The sequence below is a fragment of the Glycine max genome, chromosome 4, assembly GCF_000004515.6.
Source record: "Glycine max cultivar Williams 82 chromosome 4, Glycine_max_v4.0, whole genome shotgun sequence".
Classification (NCBI taxonomy): domain Eukaryota; kingdom Viridiplantae; phylum Streptophyta; class Magnoliopsida; order Fabales; family Fabaceae; genus Glycine; species Glycine max.
In genome coordinates, this window is record NC_016091.4 from 50959859 (window position 1) to 50980388 (window position 20530).

General features: G+C 34.6%; 2 protein-coding genes across 3 annotated transcripts; one reads left to right on the forward strand and one right to left on the reverse strand.

Annotated features, from left to right (window-relative positions):
- The first annotated feature begins 1893 nt into the window (after positions 1-1893).
- Positions 1894-16631, forward strand: LOC100794788 (DNA mismatch repair protein MLH1). Its single transcript, XM_003522549.4, has 16 exons — positions 1894-2234; positions 2360-2532; positions 2629-2701; positions 3201-3335; positions 3449-3659; positions 4146-4294; positions 5194-5292; positions 5861-5930; positions 6028-6163; positions 10987-11081; positions 11170-11278; positions 13639-13804; positions 14553-14714; positions 15025-15196; positions 15522-15682; positions 16333-16631. Exons 1-16 carry the CDS (start codon positions 2007-2009, stop codon positions 16375-16377), a joined length of 2184 nt encoding a protein of 727 aa, XP_003522597.1. The 5' UTR covers positions 1894-2006; the 3' UTR covers positions 16378-16631.
- Positions 16632-17881: 1250 nt separating this feature from the next.
- On the reverse strand, positions 17882-19627 carry LOC100306204 (uncharacterized). Of its 2 annotated transcripts, none has more exons than XM_006577703.4 (4): positions 19401-19627; positions 19020-19321; positions 18250-18301; positions 17882-18157 (listed from the first exon to the last, which is right to left on the reverse strand). In XM_006577703.4, exons 1-4 carry the CDS (start codon positions 19492-19494, stop codon positions 18054-18056), a joined length of 552 nt encoding a protein of 183 aa, XP_006577766.1. In that variant the 5' UTR covers positions 19495-19627; the 3' UTR covers positions 17882-18053. The 2 variants fall into 2 exon arrangements, with proteins under 2 accessions (XP_006577766.1, NP_001235376.1); NM_001248447.1 differs by having other exon boundaries at positions 17934-18166; positions 19401-19551.
- Positions 19628-20530: the final 903 nt, after the last annotated feature.

Genomic DNA, 20530 nt, shown 5'->3' on the forward strand with positions numbered 1-20530 from the left:
TAATTGTGGCCCTCCATAGCCTCCTGTCGAGCGATTTTCTGCACGCAGATCAGGGCTCCACCCTCTTGAGCCATCATCTTTACCCATACTAATTAGTTTAATTAGGGCAAAACTCATCATTGTGGCCCATCAATCCACATAGATATATAGCAAAAGGATCCCATACTTTCATACTTGAAATTCACTTCTCTGACCTTACCTTCAATCTTCTTCACCTTCTTCGATTTGATGACTGGCTTTGTCACATCCAGCATAACTCTGATCCTCATAAACGCGCGTAGAAAATTCAAATTTCCTTTATCATCATACTCTCGGAACTTTGCAACATAATTCCCTAGTCCTTCGCCTACTTTTTGCACCCATAAAGGAATGTGGAACAACGACACTTGCACTACTGGATCTTCGTTGTCGTTGATTGGACCCAAGTTCAAGAGGTGTTTGTCGAAATTCCAAGGACCGTCTCTCAGGAGCCTCTGGAAATCTGAACAGGTACAAATTTGGCTTGAATTCAGATATGGTTACTCCTTGCAGTGGCCTCCAAACACTTGCAATGCGCTCCTTCATGATAGCACCCTTATGCTTTTATCAGTCAAGAATCTGCCAATTAAGCACAAGGAGTAGTTGCTATTTTCTTCTTCATGAGAGGATCCAGATTAAACTCGATCTCAGTATCAACATTAATATTAGTGTTTAGGTTCTTCCATGTCAATAGGGATTCTAGGTTACATTCAGAAAGGAAAGGAAAGATTTGGGTAACACTAAGAAATGAAAGGAAAGTTTTGGCTCAAAACTCATGGGATCGATGAAACTCCCACAGGGAGGAGAGAACTCTCACAAGGAGAGAGTTATTAGGAGTTGATTTTAACCCTGGCATGGCTTTTAATTTTATGTCACCATGTTTACGCTTGTGAAAGAATATTAAATATTTAACTTAATCACAGTTAAACCATCAAATTTAAAATATTATTTTAAAGTCCTCTACAATGTTCCAATTCTATAAATACCATTATGTCTAAAAGCCTACGGTGGATTCAATGTTCAAGACATTGTACCTCATTGAGATTTGCATATATATATTATTTTTTATTTAGACAAAAGGTAAAATATCATAAGAAAATCATATTTAAGCAAAACTTTGTAATAATATATTTTATATGGGAGGAATTTTGATTGTTTTATATATTAATTTTATGGACTTTTCCTCCCAAATATCCAATTGGATAAACATAAAATCTATTCTTTATATTCCTTCATGCGTGATTTTGAAACTAATTATAAGCAACTTACATTAAGAAAAAGGAAAACATACATATGTTCTTAAATATCTTTCTATATTCTAATAAACAATTATAAATGCATTTTATCCTCTAAATTGCATCCTTTCGCTTTAAAGGACCTAAATCCTTTTTTTATTTTTTATTTTTCCAAATGGAGGGCATTTTAATTGTTTTAGATCTCGGTTCCATGCTTCTTTCCCTCCTAAATACCCAATAAAATAAAGATATATAAAATCAAATTATTATTATTTTTTTCCTTTCTAATGCATACATGATTATATTTGGTACATTTTTTAAATTTGTTTTGTACATAAATGCATACCTGATTTTGTAATTAAGATACTAGTAGGTTTGATAAATATATATATTTTTAATAGATTAATTTAAGATAGATGATCAAATTCATCCTAAAAATGTGTTGCGATGAAAATATTATTTCTTGAAAAATAAAAAATAAAAATTTATTTTTTAAATATATAATGTCACAATAAATTATATTTTTTATAATTGAATTATAAAATTTAAAGTTTAATTTATTATTAAATTATTTACATAATTAATTTTTGTAACCTTTTATACATTATTAAATTTAAATTTTGTATAGAATCTGTGAGCTGAGGACAAATTTAACCCGCGCAAAGGAGAAGCGAGCCGAATTGAGAAGTTGTGTATGAAAGCGTTGAGTGAGGAGTTGCTTCCCTTGGCATTCAGCACATTGAATCTATCGGAATGGAAGAGAGCGAGAATCAGAGGCGAATGGAGCCCCCTAAAATTCAGCGGCTGAGCGAGTCGGTGGTGAACCGAATCGCCGCCGGCGAGGTCATCCAACGCCCCGTCTCCGCCGTGAAGGAGCTCGTGGAGAACAGCCTCGACGCCGCCTCCTCCTCCGTCAGCCTCCTCATCAAGGATGGCGGCCTCAAACTCATCCAAGTCTCCGACGACGGCCACGGAATCCGTGTCAGTCACTCCCTCCCTCCTTCTCTTCTTCTCATTCGAAACGTCTCTCGCCTTCGCTTCTAACTTCACCACTAGATCAACCTTATATATCTCCTAATTATTCATTCATACTATTGCTTCTGCAGTTTGAGGACTTGCCCATACTCTGCGAGCGCCACACGACCTCCAAGCTGTCCTCGTTTGAGGACTTGCAGCGCATTAAGTCGATGGGCTTTCGCGGCGAGGCTCTCGCCAGCATGACCTACGTCGCTCACGTCACCGTCACCACCATTACCAAACCCCAATTGCACGGTTACAGGCACTCACTCATTCATTTCCCTACTTTATCACTAATTCATTCATTTCATTATTCACATATATTACTAAGTAACATTTTCTGCCTTTTGTGGTTTAGGGTATCCTATAGAGATGGTGTCATGGAGCACCAACCCAGGCCATGTGCTGCTGTTAAAGGAACGCAGATAATGGTTTCTATACCAATGCTTCTTCCATTGCATGTCATTTTGTTTTAACTTGTAAATATTTGTTTTCTGTGTACTAAACTAATGACATTTCACCAATTTGGTCTCTCCATCTTTTTTTTTCTTTTTCTTTTTTGTGACTTTGATCTTACTATCTTAATTGTACAATTTTGGTTTATCTGTTAACTTGATATCTTATATTACAGAAATGCTAACATGCACTCTATTGCATTCCCACATCAGTACATCTATGCTGACATTACTCTCATTGCACAGTTAAAATACCAAGGGACTAAATTAGGAAAAATACAATGAGAGGACCAAATTCATGAAATGATAATATTAAGGGACCGAAAATGCAATTAAGTTATATTATTATTGGTCTGTACTGAAGCTGATTAGGATGTTGCCTTCTGAATACCTGAAAGTAATACTCATGCTCTTCTGAATAAGCAATTGGAATTGTGATTTTTATGGGTTGAACTTCTTGTGCTTGTGTTGCTAGGTTGAAAATCTGTTCTATAACATGGCTGCAAGGAGGAAGACGCTGCAAAATTCTTCTGATGATTATTCAAAGATTGTAGACTTAGTAAGCCGGTTTGCTATTCATCATATTAATGTCAGTTTCTCGTGCAGAAAGGTTGGTCTCTTGAGCAGTATAACTTATTTGCTACAACAATCTTATAAGCTATCTGCATTGTAAGTCACGTATTTTATTTTTCATTGGATGTTTGGGACTCCTGTTTCTATCAGCATGGAGCTGTTAGGGCTGATGTTCACACTGTGGCCATGTCTTCAAGGCTCGATGCCATCAAATCTGTCTATGGGGTCTCAGTTGCTCGCAATCTGATTGAAATTGAAGCCTCAGACAATGATCCATCTACTTCGGTTTTTGAGATGCATGGCTACATGTCCAATGCAAATTATGCTGCAAAGAAAATCACCATGGTGCTTTTCATCAATGGTATATATTAACTGTATATATAAACATTAACTATGATGCTTTTAAAAAACTTTAGGTGTTTACTTTTATTAGATGAGGCCTCTGTTATTGATAGTTTATAATGCCAGATAATTTATTTGATTGTGTACTTTTTATCCTGAATGCTACTAGTACTTTGCATAAAATAAAATAAAAAGTTCTGTCACTTATTCTTGCTTTGCATCTGTCCGTCTCTTTCTCTTACTTAATTGTGTGTTCTACATCCTTACACTAATTCATGTAGTGCATATGGGAAACTCTAAATCTTGGAGTTAATTTATACACTCACACACAGATATACCCTTCACTTTTGTCATTGAACAAGTTTTGTGCTATATGTTATTTTTGTTTAAGCATTTATATCTTTATTTACTTTAATTTTCTCATTGGACAATGTTTATATTTATATCTCACACGAGCTAATTGTTTATAGATTCTTATGAAAACCTTCTTGTCTGTGTTCCTCAGATCGACTGGTTGAGTGTTCTGCATTGAAGAGGGCTATTGAAATTGTTTATGCAGCGACATTACCAAAAGCATCTAAGCCCTTTATATATATTTCAATTGTTTTACCACCAGAGAATATTGATGTCAATGTACATCCAACAAAGAGAGAGGTATGCATGTATGTGATTCTTTGTCATTATTATTGCTAAAGTCATTGACTTAAGGTTCCATGTAACTGGCCCGGACATTTAGTTTTGAAGGTAGAAAATTGGTGGGTTGAAGTGTCTTATGGACAGTTTTTTTTTTGGCTATTTGGCTGCGGTAAACATTGGTTTGAAATTATAATTTGGGGTTGGATGGGTTCCGAATAAAATTGATGAAAGAGTCAATGAAGTTTCTAATGAATGATTTATTGATGATGTTTGCCAAAGAAATTGAATTTTGATGATATCATGAACCAACTATCTCAAAAGCTTAACTTGTCAGGGGAAGGTATATAGATAATTTTAATATCTAACATGCCCCCTTGCACAAGAGTCGTTTGGGCTTGAAGCATGGAATATGCATCGGACCACCCTACACTGTGCTGAAATTGAACTTTCCTTTAAGAATGAGGATGGCATGGATCAAACTTCTAACCACATGGGCATAGAGGCCCTTATATCATGTCATGAACTAACTCTCCATCCCAAAAGCTTAAACTATTAGGTAAAAAATCATAATTAGTTTTATGTTTAATATCACGTCACATAATTAAGAGCCCTTTGTGCTTTAAATGTAGGCAACATATTGTGCTGAAATTCAACTTTCTGTTAAGATGAATGGCGATGGCAAGGACTAAACTTTCACATCTTTGACAAAGACACTTATATAAAATGACCATTAGTAGTAGTCAACGAACAAACTAGGAAACAATCTTACTTAAAAATTTGTGTGAACTGGACGAAAGTTCTCTCCCTAGTAATTGATACCACCATGATACCCTTTTCTTTTGTAGTTAGCATTTTCATCATTTTTTCAAATTTAAACACTCTCTGTTGTTGAAAATAGTGGGTTTGTTTACATACAGGTGAGCCTTTTAAATCAGGAAGTCATCATTGAGAAGATACAGTCTGTGGTTGAATCAACATTGAGGAGTTCCAACGAGGCACGGACATTTCAAGAACAAGTACGTTTACAACTTAATACTCCACACTTAATGTTTTTTAGCATATGGTTTAAGTATTTGCTAAATTTTGAGTATATTGGTTTTTGCTCCTTCAATTTAATTCATAGATAAAGCAGGCACAATTTGTTGTTTTGTAAAAATTCAGTGAATGAAATTTTCTTATAACTGCGTGCGAGTTGACTTTTACAATTTTCAACACCTTGTTTTACCAAACAGTTAGTGAATTTGTGAGTCATGTTTGGAGTGGAGTTTTCTACCACAGTAGTTGATAGTGGCAAACTGTGCTGGTGTGTGGTAGAGTGGATAGCATCTGCTCCCAAATGATCTGCTCCAACTCTATGTTCTGAACTGAGAATTCATATAACAAGTTATCTCAAACATTTATTATTTTATTCAAATATCATGAACATATCCTGTATCCAGTTTTAAAATTTCTAAAATATGTCTTCATTTTTAATTATTAACAATTCTTGCAAATCATGAATGCAGATTCTGCTTTGCTTTATGTTTATTATATTATAGTCACTTAATACATGCGTTTTCTTTGCATATTTTTCTTTTGTGGCAGTCAGCTGGGCAATCTTCATCGCCTCGTATTAATACAAGTAAGGAGGTTAACCTCAGCCCTATGCCAACAGGTATGAGGAATTTTCTCGTCTTTTATATTGCATGCCTTTTGTTTTTGGTTTGTACTCAAGAATTTCACTTATCTTATAATAACTTTTATGATGATAGGTTCAAGATTATTGAAAGTGCCGGTACATAAGTTGGTTAGAACAGATTCATTAGATCCTGCTGGAAGATTACATGCCTACACGCAAATTATGTCTGATAGACATCTTGAAAAGAGTGCTAGTTTGAATGCAATAAGGTGGTTCCCATATGCTTCTTTCACATTTTTGTATATAACAAGCTAATACTCATATTTTTAGTTGGTTTTGATCCTTAGTCATTTTAGTATGTGTAGTTCTTCAAGTCCTTTTATCTTGCTTTTGATACTTCTGGAGCTTTTTATGTTTTTAGCATCTCTTTATTTCTTTATATTGTTCCACACTTTTATTATCATTCTCAAGTATAAAATCGACTAAGTATCTAAAACTTATAAATTTGAAGCAGACAAACTACTTTGACAAGAATTTAAATGGTAGAGATAGATTACAAAAGAATATTTAAGTTATCAAACTAAATTTCATCCCCTTATTTGGGTTAATTTTGAAGTTTAACTATTGGATTTATGCTTTACATTCATACTTATGATTTGTTTTGAATGCGTAAACCTTGTGAATTTGTTTTTCCTCCCTTTCTGTTAACATTTTTTGAACTTCTATGGAATGCTTGGACTAACAAAAAGATAAAACCCCTTAAGACAGTTGGACTAAGGAATATGCAGTATGAGCTATGGAATTTGGTTGTGCTCTCTCTATCTCTCTCTCTCACATGCGCGCACACACACATTTTCAATTATTTGTATGATGCTGGAAAGAACTCTTGGGAAAATATTTCCTATTTTGGGGTTGTTTATTAATATATTTCTGGTTATTAATTAAGATTCAATTTGTATATTTTTGAATTATTATTTCTTGGAATTAGATATTGTAAATCATAACATATACTCAATGATCCTGTGGATTTCCTCAAATAATTTAGAATTTTTTTCCCCTTCCTAGTTTGGGTTAGAGCTCAATGTTCTTGGGATAGAAACCATAGTTTCCTGCATGCCAAGCCACTATCAATGCTTGACCTTTAGCATAAACATTTTCATCAGCTATCAAGGAAAGGACATGGTCAGCCTTAACAAAACAAAAAAAACACGGCGTTCTCATTCTCAGGGCTGAGATAGAAGAGGATCCTAGTAAATCATGTCCTGCTCCAATGGCTTCTACTGTAACCAGCCTATGTTATTGTTGACCTTCTTATTGCATTTAGAAATATACTTGATACGCTAGAAATGCTCTTCTAATTTATAAATCGTTCAGTTTTCATTGTATATCACCATCATATTATCCTTTTTTTGTCTTCCTTGACTCTTGTTCTGCCTCCAAAACTACCAGTGAGGCTCTTTCTGTTCAGGATGGATGCAAGCCATGATTGATGAAATTATTGCTCTTGCATGGTTATAGTAGACAGAAATCGAAGTTTATATTCTTTAGCTGCCTTCTGTGGTGTGAGATTGAAGTTGAATACTCTTCTCACAAAATTATATGGTATGAACCAACACATAATCTCTACACTAGTCAACCTTTCCTCATAAGTAAGCATGCATGGCACCAAAGTCATGATATCATCTAAGAAACGACATCTAGGAGCAATGGCATGCAAGACCTCTCAAGTTGCTTGGATAACATCATGATTAATGAGTTGTTCTTCCATTGAAAGCATGTTGGTAAAAATATATTCAGCAACTGTTTGCACTAATCCAGTTAAATCTACGCATGCTTTAGACAATAAATCAGATACGAATCATCAAATGAATGATCTATAGGAACCAAGCATTAGTTGAATTAGAATTCTTCTCTCACGCCTTAGTTTTGGTTGAAGATTCCAAACAACCATATGGATGTGATGAGAATAACCTCCGACTAATACGAAAATTCCGAGCACTATTTGGTCCATCAAAATTATTCTAAAATATCATGTTTAGGGTGTATTGGAGTGTGGCATGATTCTTTTCCACTAGATGTTGCCTCTTCACCATTTTGGAATGCTTTTCTTTATTGAGACTGCAATTTGTAGTCATGTTTCCTTGCAGTGTTAGTAGTCATATTAGCCTTCTTAGATGCTGCACTCTTAGTATTTTCTGTAGTTGTTGATGACCTTTGTACCTGATCGTTTACCATATTGATGGTTAGAGTTTTAGTTGTTTGAAACTACAACATATTGGCATAGTATTGTAACAACCAAGACTGTGAATTCACCATGCCTTCAAGAGAATGTTCATTGTACTATGTTTGAGCAAGTACCTTTACTGTTATAACTCCTAATTCGCCTTTCCTTAACACTTTTTGCAAGTTTCTTTAATAGCTTGTCGCTCCAGAGCTGGGAGTTCTTCTGGACATGTCCATCTTGGAATAGAACCACACAAAACAACATTTTCAGCATATAAAATCAATAGCAAGTAAATATAGCCACAACAATCTTTAGTAATCTTATGCCTGTAATTTTTTAACTCCCTCCACTAAAAGGTCCCTTATGTATGTTGCCTGATTACCTTTACATAAATATCTTGGATTGACGAGAGAACATGATATTTCTTCATGTACAACTACCTTGAATGTATGTACCAAAAAACAGCCCAGGATATACGGTATAAACTTTACAATGAACTCTTCTATGGTGTGGAATTAGATATCACATCTTTTAGTAGCTTGTCCAAATTAATAGGCCAATTAGTTAGGTTGTACAAGGATCTCAACTTCTCTATTGTTTTTTGGTACCAACATTCAAGGCAGTTGTACATGAAGATATAGCGTGTTCTCTTGGTAATCCAAGAGATTTATGTAAAGTAACTAGACAACCTATATAAGGGACTTCTTAGTGGAGGGATTTAAAAAATTACAGACATTAGATTACTAAGGATTTTTGTGGCTCTATTTACTTGCTATTGATAATATATGTTGAAAATGTTGTTTTATGTGGTTCTATACTGAGATGGACGTCTTCCAAAGAACTCCCAGCTTATTATTGGAGTGACAAGCTATTAAAAAAACTTGCAAAAAGTGTTGAGGAAAGGCAGATTAGGAGTTATGACAGTACTTGCTCAAACATAGTACAATAAACATTCTCTCATGCCAAATTATGTTCAGAAGTTGTACAAATGGGTGAATGTGTTGGAAGACATGGTGAATTCACAACCTTGGTTGTTACAATACTATTCCAATATGTTGTAGTCTCAAACAACCAAAACTCCAACCATCAATATGGCAAACGACCAGGTACAAAGGTCATCAACAACTAGCGAAAATACTAAGAGTGCAACATCTAAGAAGAGGCTAATATGACTATTAACACTGCAAGAAAACATGACTACAAATTGTAGTCTCAAAAGAAAAGCATCCCAAAAGGGTGAAGAGACACCATCTAGTGGAAAAGAATCTTGCCTCACTCCAATACACCCTAAACATGACATTTTGGAATAACTTTTATGGACCAAATATTGCTAAGAATTTTCCTATTGGTAGGAGGCTATCTCATCACCTCCATATGGTTGTTTGGAATCTTCAACCAAAACTAAGGTGTTAGAGAAGAATTCTAATTCAGCTAAATGCTTTGGTTCCTATAGATCATCTCTCTAATGATTTATGGTCTAACGCATGTGCAGATTTAGCTGGATTAGAGCAAACATTTGCTGACTATATTTTTACCAACATGCTTTCAATGGAAGAACAACTTATTAATCATGATGTTCTCCAAGCAACTCGAGTGGTCTTGCACACCATTGCTCCTGGTAGAGAGGCCATATCGTTAAGGATACAATCAATTTGAGAATCTGAGATCCTTGTACAACCTACCTAATTGACCTATTAGTTTGGACAAGCTACTAAAAGATGTGATATCTAATTCCACACCCATAGAAGAGTTCATAGTGAAGTTTATACTGTATGCCTAGGCTGTTATTTGGTTCCAACATTCAAGGCAATTGCCCAAAAAGAAATAGTGTATTTATGTAAACGTAACTGGGCAACCTACATAAGGGACTACTTAGTGGAGGGAGTTAAAAATTAAAGGCGTAAGATTACCAAGGATTGTTGTGGCTGTCTTTACTTGCTATTGATTTTATATGCTAATAATATTGTTTATTTGGGTATGTGTTCAAAAGGCTGGCCTAGAGTGGCAATTTGATGTCTCAAAGCTCAATTAGTTGCAGAGATGTGTAATCAAACATATGTTGATTACAGTGATACAACTTAAATTGCTTGCTTTGGTTATTAATTACAATGACAACTTGGGTCATTGGCCATTATGTTAGCTAGACATTTAGGAGTTGGTTAGGTAAATTCAGTTGTGTTTTTTAGGATTTGGTATGATATCAAGTGAAGTTAACAATTCTTCATTTGGTTGATGTATTTATTTTGTAGTTTATGTAAATGATATAGTTATGGTAGATAATGACCATGAGGGAATATCCCAATTAAAGAAACATTTGTTTTGTCATTTCCAGATCAAGCATATAAGAAATTGATTGTCACTTTCTTAGAGAAAAATTCTTCCCAAGGAAATCACAATTGTGCCTTTCAACTTAAGTGATTGGCTTGCAAATATCATTGCAAAGTCTCTTCTGGTTTGAGTGGTTTCTCAAACCCATGTTATTTCTAATGAACTTAATGCACTTGATTTGTATGCTCCAACTCGAGGGGGAGGATTGAAATATATCTTATTTAGGGAAATATACTCTATTTAGGATTTGTATGTTTACTATTAATAATTGGAATTTAACTTGAATACTTTCTGATATATTTTCCTGTTTGCTTTGTTTCCCAAACTTAAAGGCTGTAAACCATGTTCTATATAAACTCAATAGTTCTGAGGGTTTCCTTAAGCAATTTAGAAATCAATTATCCCTTTCAAGTATATTTGGCTGTTAGAAATATGCAAGTGTTTGGCACCTTTTAATGATTCAAATATGAATTGGTAATATATTAGTACTTTTGCTGATAAAAAAAATATGAATTGGTAATTTGCTTTGGCCCTTGCCAGGTCTTCGGTTAGACAAAGAAGGAACCCAAAAGATTCTTTAGAACTCACTAGTGTTCAAGAGCTTCTTGACAAGATCAATAGCAACTGTGACCCTGGTATGATTCTAGACTACTAAAAACGATGACTCTGTTCTGTGATGTAGTTTGATTTGGAAAATGTTTCCTACTGACATCTATCCTGTAGGCATGACAGACATCATAAGGCATTGCACATATGTTGGAATGGCAGATGATGTTTTTGCTTTGCTTCAGCATAATACTCGTCTTTATCTTGCAAATGTTGTAAACTTGAGGTAGAGATTTTGCTTTTGTCAGTTTATGTTGAAAGATAGAAAAATAGATGCAAGAGATGCTGGAAACGTGTGTCTGAACTACTCAACAAAGTCCATTTTATATAGGCTGATTGCAATAAATACTAATAATTTTAGGAGATTTTATCCTTATTTACATGATAATGCCTATAAATTGGATTATAATAAGTCTGATTCTAATCAAATATGCCTATATTTACAAAGATCCTAATTAAATAAAGGAAACAAATCATGAAATATAAAAGAAGAATAAATCCTAAGAGATCATTTAGGATACTCTAAAATATCCTGATATAAAAATGATATCATCAGCCAATTCTCATATTTTTTAACAGTTTATGCTATGGAATACTTAACACAAAGTTCTATAAGAAGCCATAAAAAATGGATATGTAATTGGGATTACTAATTTTGCATTTCGATTTGACTTTTTGGTGGTTTATAGGCAGCTAATTAACATGGTCAGAGGGAAGGAAGAGATGGTGTGGAAATTTGCCATGTAAACCTGCCTATAATTCCTTTGACTCTTGGTATTCTTAAAAAGTCACACCAATAGACCCTTTCATCCATGCTCCGTTTAGTCACTAATGGAGAAGTGACATGGCCAACTCCTGACCTTACTTTCATCTACGTGGCTAAGTCATTTAGCCCTTTTCTTCACTTAAATGTTTTCCTATTTATTTATTATCTAAAAGTTAAAAAAATACACAAAATTAAAATAAAAGATAAAATCTGGTTTCAAAATTGAAACCACGGTCACTGATATATGCTTTCAAGAAAGGAATAACTTCAGATTCACTTTGGAGTGTTCTTTACTCATGAAACCATTCTTCCTAGGAAGATACCTGCTTGTGTCCATTGTAGCTACAAAAAATGAACTCACCAGCATCTTCATGAGCATATCCTGATATGTTTGGTTTGTGAAGGGAACTGATGTTTTACACTCTATATGGCCTCAAAATGTTGAGAAATCTCAGCCCTTCTTGAGTACCATCTGTTTTACAAATTCTAATCAAAATCTCTCCTTGGCTGGTTCGCTAAATTTTATGGCTTGGAATCACATCTATTCCCACCATCCTTAAAATCTTGTTAACTTACATCGTATCCTCTTCCTATGTTTCCGTAATTTCCATCCTGTTTTCTTTTTTTCTTGTCAACCTTTGTTGTTTTGAATCTTTTTTTGTTCCTGTTAACTAGGTGGCATTGAAAAAACCTATATAACATCTTCAACTTTTTTACCAGTAATTGTCCCCCAATTTGGAGGGGAGAAGACCACTGTTTTGACTTACCTTATTTCTCTTTTAGTATTCTTTATTTATTAAAAAAAATCTGAAGAATAAGCAAATAAGAGTAAGAAAAAAATTAAAATAATGTCTGTGGTTATGCCTCATGAATGTAAAGTCTGAGGAGTTACATTTCTATTACTACTCTAGTAGTCACTTAGTTATTTCATCCAATAACAACACAAGTCAAAGAACAGATTAAAGGAAAGAAATGAGACAATCTCAAAAATCATTTGTACTCAAGACCAATCTAACAACACTTTAACATACCACTCCCATTCAATCAAGACAGCCATGACAAGAACCATAGGGTCAGTACAAATTCCATGGAGTTTCTGGTCGAGAAAGCAGTTACACTCACAGACTAAGTTTCTTCTTTTTCAACCTCCTCCAAGGTGAGCAAGACATGCTTTCCTCCTCCAACCTTCGTCTCCCCCTTCACTATATTTTGGCCTAGCCTTTATGTGTGGTTGCTAGTTTCTTTTCCCCCTTTCTTCTGTTGTGAGCACGCTTGAGAGGGAAGACAGTGGTGTTCCACCTTCAATCTCTCATCTCAAAGCCCTAGCTTCAAGTGAGTATGTGGGTGAAGCTCTGTCCCACTCTCCCCTATGGTTGGATGCGTGAAAGAATTTGAGGGTAAGGGGAAATGTTTTGGGTTTCAAAAACATGATCCCCTTCTTCTGCAAAGATACCCATCCATTTATCCTATAAGAAAAATCCTCACACAAGCCCACTTTCTTTATTAAAATCCTACCCCATGTCAATTACAAGGCTTAGTATTACTTTTTTTAGTAGTTGTGAAATCAATTTATTTTAATAAGAAAACAGGAACTTAAAACATTGTTGTGCTGATCTAAACAAGTTGGAGAATTAATTCTTCAAAGCAATAGACACTAGCAAGTTAAATTTTTGGGAGTGTTACACAGTTCATTGTTCAGGCTTTAGGCCAAAAGCATTCTTTTATGATGGAGCATGTTAGAGATATAAAATAATTTTGGCCCTCCATCTCACTGCTTTCGTGAATTGGTCTTTGACATTCTATCCTTAATTCATTTGCAGCAAAGAACTTATGTATCAGCAAGTTCTTAGCCGTTTTGGCCATTTCAATGCCATTCAACTAAATGATCCAGTCCCCTTGAAAGACTTGATTATATTGGCTCTGAAGGAAGAGGATATAGATTCAGAATGTAATGATGATGACAGCTTAAAAGAGAAGATTGCAGAAGTAATCTCCCACTGGTTTTAGCTTGAATGTTTTATATCTTCAATAATGACATCTTTTGTTTACTCTGAGGATTATGGTAATCTCTGAATTATTTATATTGCGAAATTTAATTGTAAAGAACATGAGAAGCTTGTTTGCATTTCGTTTTGTTGAAATATTAGAGATACAACATCGTCTGGAAAAGTAAGAAAAAGATGGAGTGGAGAATTGGTGAGAATGTAGAAGGGCTGTTGGATGAAGCCACCCCTGCAGCTTGATTTAAAGAGTTTTGTCGTTTCCTATTTAAAATTTGAGGTCCTGTCCTGTAGATCACAAACGGTAGGTAATAACTTAGGATCTATGGACAACCAGTGAACACTGCATAACTAGGCATCAATTTACTTCCTGGACAGCTGGTTAACAGTTGGAATGTCAACTCCTTCCCTTCATCATTCAGGAAAAGTGGTGCTACCTACAACCACACAGCATGCAGTCTGAGGCACCAGCCTCAAAGCTCCTGCCATCCCATATTGGTCTGCTTTAGACAACACTCCTCACTGCACAGAATATATTGTGTTTGTCTTCATAGGATTTCACTGGCTCTATTAGATTTTGAATTAGAAGAGGGTGGGGGTGGACAAAATAATGCAATTTTTATTTGGTCAATATGAAAAATTTAACTTCTTGTATAGTTGTATATGCACATTTTCTCTTCATAGTTTCCTTTTGGATTTTGATATTTATGGATATTTCTTTTGCTATTCTCCAGATGAACACAGAATTGCTGAAACAAAAGGCAGAAATGCTGGAGGAGTATTTTGGCATTCATATTGATGAGCATGGAAATGTCTCTAGACTTCCTGTGATACTTGACCAGTACACACCTGACATGGATCATGTCCCTGAATTTGCTCTTTGTTTGGGCAATGATGTTAGTTATAAATTTCTTCATTCTTTCTCTCTTCACTTGTTTGTGGAAACGTCTGTGATTTTTTTTCTCTGTATTTTATGCACTATGTGATTAATATGGTCATAACATTTGTGGATTTTTTGTGTATCTTGATAACACTTTTGTGAGTAAGCACCCTCTTGTTTATTCTGTTGTTATTCCATTGAATTCATTGCCAACTAAATATTCACAGGCATGCTTATTGATAATTGTGAATGCTTCATAGTGGTTTCTGGTCACATCATTTTTGCTTTACATGTTGAAAGATTGTGATTTGCATTTTTTATGATAGGTTGATTGGGAAGATGAAAAGAATTGCATTCAAGCAGTTTCAGCTGCTTTGGGAAACTTCTATGCTATGCATCCACTGATGTTGCCCAATCCGTCTGGTGAAGGTTTGCTTTTTTACAAGAAGAGAAAAATGATGGATGGTTATGCTGAAGAGAATACCTGTGATAATACTGGTATGTATGGACTTATGCTTGTTACTTTCTGGATCATCCATACTCACACACCTACCTATATATCCCCACTTATCATTACAAAACACACTTCTAATGTAAAGAAATGTGCACTTTAAGTACAGCATGTTATTTAAATGTTTAACTTGGTTCTACTAAAAATTCAACTTGATTACACTGTTCTTGACAATGTTATTTCTACTGAATATGATGGGTTTGGGGGCGCTGGTTCTTGATAGGGAAGAAAAAAATACGGGCCTGATATAAAGAAAAAACAATGTCATCAGGGTGGTGCTCTATAATGAATTTGACTTTGAGTTGTCTTCAGGGAGTGACGTGATTGACAATAAAGTTGAGCATGAAATGTTTTCTGAAGCTGAGACTGCATGGGCCCAGCGTGAATGGTCAATACAACATGTGCTTTTTCCTTCCATGAGACTCTTTTTCAAACCACCTGCTTCTATGGCTACTGATGGAACCTTTGTTCAGGTAATACATGTATGTTTCTCATTATTACTGAAAAACATTAATCAGCCCCTTGGGAACTTCCGTTTCTCTTCATGCAAGTCTCATCCTCCGTGTTCTCTCTCTCCATTATGAATGACAAAATTGTTACTGTTTTATTTGTTTATTTGTATATATTGCCTCTTGCCTGATTAAGAATGCATGAAGACTAGATTTTCGCAGTTATTGATCACAAACTTATCTCTCTCCCTCCCTCTCTCTGGTTACAAAGAACTTCATAAGAATGGATGAGGGGAGGAGAAATTGTAGGCTATATGTGAGCATTGAAACTCAGTGCTGATGATCTAATCATTTTCCCTTAACTGTCCATGGCATGAGCCGGTAACTAAGAATTATGAATACTTAGTCCAGAGTTGTATAGTACTAAAAGAAATTTAATGGTTATGGTAGTTGTTTTGTGGGTCAATAGTTGGGAGTTTGGGAACACCAGAGAGAGTTTTTTTAATAATAGCACCAAAACTCTTAAATATCTGACGATACCATAAATTTTTTAATATAGTTTTGGAGAAACAAGGACGGTAAACATACAATTTAATCCTGAAGAAGGTATTTTATTACTAGTTCCATCAACGATTTCTTGATTTTCTTCCTTTTCTTTTTATTTTCTTTTACAGGTAACTTCGCTGGAGAAACTGTATAAGATTTTTGAAAGATGCTAAGCAAACCATATGGAATGTGACACTAATGGCATCAGTTTTTGCGTTGGTTTGGGCATTTTGGGTTTTGGTACTAATTGTGGTGCTCCATGCTACATCATTTGTTCTTGTAAATACGTATCTAGATGATTCATGTGTCCGTTAGAGGATTTCTTGGTGTAGTGATACGTCTAGTTGTTTCTTGAAAACTGTTCGAGAAGCTGATGGATTCTACATTCTTACTTGAGTTATGCCATTGTTCTCACGAATTCTTACAATCTTGCAATTTTGCGATCTATTCACATAGCCGGGCCTAAGCTTAAGATAAGTTCAATAAGCGTAAACTTTTACTGAAATTTTGAGATGGATTTACGATAAAATTATGCTATTGCTAGGTCATTTTCCTTAAAGGCTCGATTACTATTTTGGCCTTAGGTTCAGTTACGCCTTTTAATTTTTAAAATTGATTCAATTAGGTCTGAGATTTCAACTAGGTCCTTTATTTTTTAAAATAAGTTCATTTTGGTCCTATTTTTCTTCTATTTACTCTGAATATTTTTAAAAATAAGATCAAATTTGGTTTTAAATGGGACCAAATTAAAACTAATTAAAAGGACCTAATTTAACCATCTTTAAAATTAAAGAATTTAATTGAACCTTTTAATAAGGATTAAATTGAATTTGAAAAATAAACTAGAATACCAAAATAGAAATTAAACCTTCCTTAAGAGTAACTGATAGTGTGGTTTCGGCTCGAGTAGGATGCCAACGTATCCAATATTTTCGGACAGATGCAAGAAGTTAATACATGAGAGCGTGATTCATTGTTTGGAACACGTTATCAAACGTATTCGTGTTGTACATTTACTTCAGATGGCTATAGTGGAGTCATCCATGCAATAGATTACAGATAATACATATATAAGCTTTGGATCTATCAAAATGAACGAATTATGCAATGAAAAAAGGCTTTTTTTTTTCTTAGTCAATAGATATCTTTTTATTAGGGGTATAATAGAATAATCAGATTAGGAGGTTAAGCTAATATACAGCAATTTTTCAAAACTACAAATATTTTATTTAAATTTTCGCAGAAGAAAAGTTTGGGTGAAGTGAAGGGATGCTTTTTTTATTTCAACTTCAAACAGAATTTATAGTTAGTATTACCAATGTGAGAATTGTGGATTCATTATGAAATGATGTATATGCCATAATCAAAAGGTAAAATGGGTCGTGTGATTGAAGAAAAAAGGCATTTTAGCAAGGCAGGTAAGCAAGAGAAATGCATAACAAAACAATGCTTTCCTTGGGAAATATTTCTTGAGATTGAAGACAGCTGGGTTTCCACTTTCCTAATTCAAAAAGAGTGTGTTTGGAAGCCTTTAGGGAAGATTATAAGCTCACTTAACTAACTTATAAGCTCCTTTGACCAACAAATGAATAGGCGGGTCTCATCAGCATGTATATTTAGATAAATTATTTTTTTTAACAATTATTCTGTAGGGTAATGCGAAATTTAAAAGAGAGCTTTTTCATTGTAATTTCCATTACTAATTCCACTATTTGAAATTGAACTTGTCTATGTACATAGAAAACAAAGTAGTTCAATTTTGAAAATGAAAGAATAATGCCCACTATCCATATCCGGCACCTATCTAGGCATCATCATCTCATTTTACCTGTAAAATTGTAGAACATGTTCAGGAACCCCCATGACGGAGGTAGAGTACTGATCTATAAAGGGCAGCAACATGTAGGAAGCAGATGAGCACAATTAGGAGATCATCTAAGAAACCAACTACTCCTAATATCCCTGGAACAAAAAAGAGTTACTATATGAAAAATTATACAAATTCTCGAACCAATAAAGAAAATGAGGAACAATATACTACCAACCTTCAGGAATGATGTCAATAGGGCTGAAGAGGTATATAACACTCGCTATCATCTGCATAAAAGAGACTGTGAGGACCCATGCTCAAAAATGCACCAATATGGACATTTTCTTTATACATTAATATAAAATAATAAATTCATTAAGATAAAGAGAAAAATTTACAACAAATCTGGCAGCTAAAAGGATCTTCTCAAATTTAAAAGGAAAACATAAACAAAGAAGAAAAAAAGAGTAGAATACCAATAATATAGACCCCAGCTACATTGCAAACAGTCATTGACACTCTTCATTTCTCTCTCTTTTCTTGTCATATGATATCACTTATTACATTTACACTTGTTTCTTCTCTATGGAGAAATGCTAAGGAACACACTTTGACACACTCTTTTATTGGTTGAGATTTAATAAAAATAACAGAATTTTGCGAGTCCCATACCTATATCATATTTAATGATTTTCTTTCTTGATTTTGTAGTTTTTAATAAATTTTAACCAATTAGAAAGAGTGTATTTAAAGGAGTGTGTTAGAGATTGTGCTTCTAGGCACTGCTCTTCTCAGAGTCCTATCCGATTATAGAGAATTTCTCTCCTCCTCCTCCTAGTATTAGCCCAATACCAAAACCCTTAAATTTCTAAATATTATCTCATGTCAAGAGTTTTTGTGCGACACACAAGCCATACGGAACATAAAAGAAAACAATAAAAAAACTAGGGCACAGACATAAAAAGTGATGAATAGGTGGTTAAAGGCAGAAGAAAGGGAACTAACAACAACAAAGACGCGAGCGCGAATGAGAAGAGGAAGGGATCTGTGAGGGTGGAGGAATTCCCTGAGCAGCCTGTGCAAGAGAAAGGGAAGATCTCGCAGTCTCTGATAGAGAGTGGTGGGTTGGCCACCGAAGAAACGGTTATAGGCATGAATCTTTGACAGAATCTGGGAAACTTCGGGGTCCTGCTGTTGCCTCAGAGACTCTTCTGTGGGGACTAAGAGACTGATGGCTCGACGACACAGTGGGCACTTGCATGAACAACCCACTGATCCGTGCTGCCACACAAGCATTATGCAATTTCCTGAAACACCAATTATGTAACTTCATTCATTCATTCATTCATTCAATATTGAAATCAAAGTCAGAGAGACAAAAGAGACCGCAAAACCAGTGAGAACAATTGGCTTGGCATGGAATATGAAAGTTGCCATGGCACACTGAACACAAATCGTTCGCCGGAGGACCTGAATCCATTCCATTCACTCACCGATTGCTCTTCTCTCTTCTGTTTCCTCTCACCGCTCACTTCTCCATTAAGAAATCTTTACATTTTCTTATTCTTATTCTATTCAACACGGCTTTCAAAGCCCCCCCCCCCCCCCTCTCTCTCTCTCTTCTTTACTTTAAATTGGCTATTATTATTAAAAGAGTTAATAAGCACTTATTTTCAGATTAAAAGTTTTATATTATTAATCAATAAAAAGTTATTGTATTTAATATTTTTTTTATAATAATCAATTTATATATTTTTATTTTCTCCAAAATTTGATTCAAATCAACTCATGTTATGCCCATATTTTTATTTCTCCTGCCAACGGAATTATTGTGCGCGCAAAAAGGATATATGGATAGGCCATACCCTAACAATATATACATTCCCGATTGGTCATTTCATAATAATTTACTAAGTATATTTACGGATCAGTCATATTCCATAATTACACTTATGGATTGATTTATTCCTAATGTATCTTCTATTATGGAATCTTCATTTCATAATTATACTTATTCCTATTCATTATATATTTTTTTATTACATAATGCTCATTCCATAATTATAAAATGAGCAATCCGTAACAACATACATTATAGACAGGTCAATCAGTAATTTATGAAAATAAAACATAAATAATGAAGACAAATTGACTGATCGAGGAGAAGATTTGAAGTGCCAAGGAAGGAGTTAGGAGAAAGTTGTATACTTCGAAGTTATAATATATGAGGACATTTTGGGAATATTGAAATTCATAGGGTGTACCAAGAAAAAAAAATGAGGTGCAATCATTTAAATTCGTAACTTTTCAGGTATAAAGCCTTGTTAAACTCGACCAAAGCAATAACATTTACATCAGAGTCAATCAAAGAGGTAAGGTAACTTGGTGGGGACAATCCTCTAAACCAAATCTCCTCAGGAAAATAAAAAGCAAGCTGTGCAAGTCTACGAACATGAGTCAGGTTCCGTGAATTTAAATTTTTTTACTTTGACTAAAGGAACCATTAAACGTTTTCC